This window comes from Terrapene carolina, unplaced genomic scaffold, assembly GCF_002925995.2.
Source record: "Terrapene carolina triunguis isolate 2854851 unplaced genomic scaffold, T_m_triunguis-2.0 Scaffold641, whole genome shotgun sequence".
NCBI lineage: Eukaryota > Metazoa > Chordata > Testudines > Emydidae > Terrapene > Terrapene triunguis.
The window spans coordinates 447,498-451,002 of NW_020664992.1; the positions used below are offsets into that span (position 1 = coordinate 447,498).

At 68.2% G+C, this 3,505-nt stretch overlaps 1 protein-coding gene across 1 annotated transcript in view; it reads right to left on the reverse strand.

Moving 5' to 3' along the window:
• DGKA (diacylglycerol kinase alpha) overlaps nt 1-3,125 on the reverse strand; it is a 6,604-nt gene extending 3,479 nt beyond the window's left edge. The window contains exons 1-7 of the mRNA XM_026659596.2: nt 3,061-3,125; nt 2,762-2,897; nt 2,236-2,355; nt 2,024-2,122; nt 1,661-1,750; nt 1,073-1,146; nt 270-344 (exon numbers count right to left, since the gene is read on the reverse strand). Of these exons, the coding sequence (XP_026515381.1) occupies nt 270-344; nt 1,073-1,146; nt 1,661-1,750; nt 2,024-2,122; nt 2,236-2,355; nt 2,762-2,897; nt 3,061-3,125 (659 nt within the window). The remainder of the gene's footprint in view (nt 1-269; nt 345-1,072; nt 1,147-1,660; nt 1,751-2,023; nt 2,123-2,235; nt 2,356-2,761; nt 2,898-3,060) is intronic.
• Between the last annotated feature and the right edge of the window lie 380 nt (nt 3,126-3,505).

A 3,505-nucleotide genomic window follows, 5' to 3' on the forward strand; every position in this document is an offset into this window, starting at 1 on the left:
CCGGTGCCCCTCACTCCCGACCCGCAGCCCCCATAGCCCAGCCCTGGGCCCCCAGCTCTGCCGGTGCCCCTCACTCCCGACCTGCAGCCCCCATAGCCCAGCCCTGGGGGCCGCCACACCCCTCACTCAGCCGATGCCCTTTGACCCTCGCCCCACCCCATTCATGCTGTGGAGCTGCCCCGTGGCGTTGCAATGTGGACAAGAGTCCACTAGGGGGCAGAGCCGAGCCCCACCAGCGAAAGGCCGCAGGGCCCCGAATTCTCACTCACCCGGGGGCCGGGCCCCCCTTCATCAGGTTGTAAACCTGCCGCGGGTTGAGGAGATACTGGAGCTTCCGGAGCACCCTGGTCGTGGAGATGAGGGGAGGGGTTCAGGAGCGGCGCCGACAAGCCTAGAACCCACCGGGCATCGCCATGGACCCCCCCCCCCGCCCTCCTCCGGACAGTCTCGATCATGGGGGGGTGCAGGGCAGCCTTGGGGGCTGGGAGGGGGCAGCTGTCCAGGGGCATGTCCCTTAGACCAGGGTGTAGCAATGACATCATGGTAATGAGACTGTCACCCGGCAACCTCAGAACAACCCTCCCAAACCCCTCCACCCGTCACACGAGATGGGGAAACTGAGGCCCAGACAGGCAGAGAGACTTGCCCGAGGTCACACAGAGAGCTGGGAAGAGAACCCAGGAGTCCTGCCTCCCCCCCCCGCCCCGCCCCATGTCTAACCATTAGACCCCACCCTTCTCGCACTCAGGGCCGGCTCCAGGCACCAGCTAAAGAAGCAGGTGCTTGGGGCGGCCAATAGGAAGGGGCGGCACTTCGGCTGCTGTTGGGGCGGCATGTCCGGGGTCTTCGGCGGCAATTCGGCGGCGGGTCCCTCAGTCGCTCTGGGAGCGAAGGACCTACCGCCGAATTGCTGCCGAAGAGTGGAGCGGCGCGATCGCGCTGCCGCGGCTTTTTTTTTTTTTTTTTTTTTTTTTTGCCGCTTGGGGCGGCAGAAAACCTGGAGCCGGCCCTGCTCGCACTGCCTGAGTCCTGGCTCCCAGGAGCCCCCTCTGCTAGACCCCACCTCTCTTACCTCTCCCCCTGTTTCCCGCCGCTCTTGGGGTTGACGAAGACCAGGAGGGGGTGGGTGTCGGGCACTGGGATGATCTGCAGAGTGGGGGAAAGGGGAAATGAAAGGAGGGGACGCGAACAAGTCGCGAGCGCTGGCCGGAGCAAACCACAGCCGGGGCTGGGGGGGAGCAGGGCAACGCCTGGGCGCGGGAAGAAGTGCACGTGGTGGGGTCTGCGCCTGCCCAGCTGATGCCAAGTGTGCAGGCTGGGGCCAAGTTGCACGGTCACCTTCTGCCACCAGAGGGAGCCACTGTGCCCTGTATGAGCCAATAGTGAGCGCCCTCGGTGTGTACGGACCACTGTGAATGGGGCTGGGGGAGCTAGGGGGGGGGGGGGGGGGGGCGGGGCGGGGCGGGAGGGGGGGCGGGGGGGGGGGGGGGGGTTGTTACCTCGTTCTGGGCAGGGATAAACTCCCTCATTTTTTGAAATCCCGGCCCCACCCCCGCCCGGGGCCCTGCCGTGGGGCCTCGCCCAGGGTCTATTGGCGGTGGCCGCGCCCCGCCGGTGCCAGCTGAAGAGCAGCGCGGTTGGGGGGGTCGCCCCCACTCACCCGCAGCGCCTGGCCCTCGGGCGTGGTGCAGGGCTGTGGCGTCTCCTCCACCGGGGTCCCGCCCTCGTTCTTCTGGCTGTTCTGCCTCTCCTGGAACCCAGAGCCGGGGTGTCACCTGGGGGCAGGGGCCCGGAGCCCTGGGAGAGGAATCAGCAGCCCCCAGGGGCTCCGTGGGGTCCAGGGGCGGAGCTGCTGCTTTGGGTTCAAAGCCCAGTGGGGCACAGAGCCCCTCACCGGTGGCCTCTGGTCCCTCCCCAGCGTGGGGCGGGGGGAACTCCCCAGCCTGGCAGGCGCCCGGACTGGGCCATACAGCCCTAGCCAGGGGCTCGGGGCTGGCCCCGCCGCCCGCGGGGACGCACTCACCAGCACGACAGGGTAGATGGCCGAAGGGGGCAGGACGTGGTCCCGCAGAGCCCCGCAGTCGCAGGTCAGGGGCACGCTGGGCTGGCACTCCTCGTGGATCTGGGGGAGACGGGGGTTAGCACGGCGCATGCTCCTGGCCCCACCTCCCCTGAAGCCACCCCCAGCCCCCGGCAGAGCGACAGGGGCACGGGGGGGGGGGGGGTCGCCCCCCCCTTGAGGTGGCACCAGACGCAGTGAAGCCCCGTCAGGCTCTGGAAACTCTTGATCTTCTTCTGACACTTGTCGCACTTGCTGGCCTCGCAGCCGCCCTTCACCCACACGTGGCTCTGCGCCTGGGGGGGTGGGGGGGGCGGCAGTGAGCTACGGGGGCTGGGAGCCAGGACACCTGGGTTCTCTCCCCAGCTCTGGGAGGGGAGTGGGGTCTAGTGGCTTAGAGCGGGGGGTGAGGTGGGCTGGGAGCCAGGACTCCTGGGTTCTCTCCCCAGCTCGGGGCGGGAGGGGAGTCTAGTGGTTTACGGGGGGGCTGAGAGTCAGGACTCCTGGGTTCTAGTCCCAGAGTCTGTCAGCCCATCAGTGGCAATTCCCTTCCGCGCGCTGTGCCTCAGTTTCCCCATCTGTACAATGGGGTCAGCGAGCACGTGGCAGGCACTTGGGGGTGGAGGATGGTTCTGGGGACCAGGGGCCGTCGCGCCGGGACGTGGCCAGACAGACCCGGGGGGTCCCCTGCCCCCCACTCACGCTGGTGTCCTTGCGGGACTTGGCGTAGGTGCTGATGCAGCTGAGGGGTGCCAGGCGGGCGCAGCGCTCGTGGGCCGTGAACTTGCAGACTGGAGGCAGAAAAGGCAGGTTAGTGACCAGGGAGGAGGGGCATGAGCTGGACAGGGGCGGGGCTTAGCTCCTCCTCTAGCCCCACCCCCATTCTTCCCCCTAGACTCCCTTAAAGGTCCTGCTCAATGATTGGCTGGGCTTAGAGCGGGCCAGCCAATCACATCTGACTGGAAGGAGGTGGGCGGTGGTTAGGCCACTGCCCCGCCCACCGGGTGACCAGCCAGCCAATGGCAGTTTGAGCAGACGCCACAATGCTGATTGGCTTGTTTCTCATTGGCTGAATGAGAGGTGGGCGGGGTCGCCCCAGGCTGAGCCCCCCCCAGCCCCACACTACTCACAGCGCCCCCTGGGCACCTTTCCCTGGCTTGTGACCATTTCTCCAGGGGGGCCGAGGTGGGGGGATCCCCCTTCCCTGGCCATGCCCGCGTCAGGGGGAGGGGGGCAGAGGGGACCCCCCACCACACCCATGTCAGGGAGAGGGAGTGAGGGGCAGAGGGGGGGCCGTGCCCGTGTCAGGGGGGCAGAGGGGATCCTCCACCATGTCCGTGTCGGGGGCCGTGCCAACATCGGGGGGATGGAGGCCAGGGGGGCTGGGGGGCCGTGCCTGTGTCGGGGGGGGTCAGAGGAGGCCGTGCCTGTGTCGGGGGGGGGGGG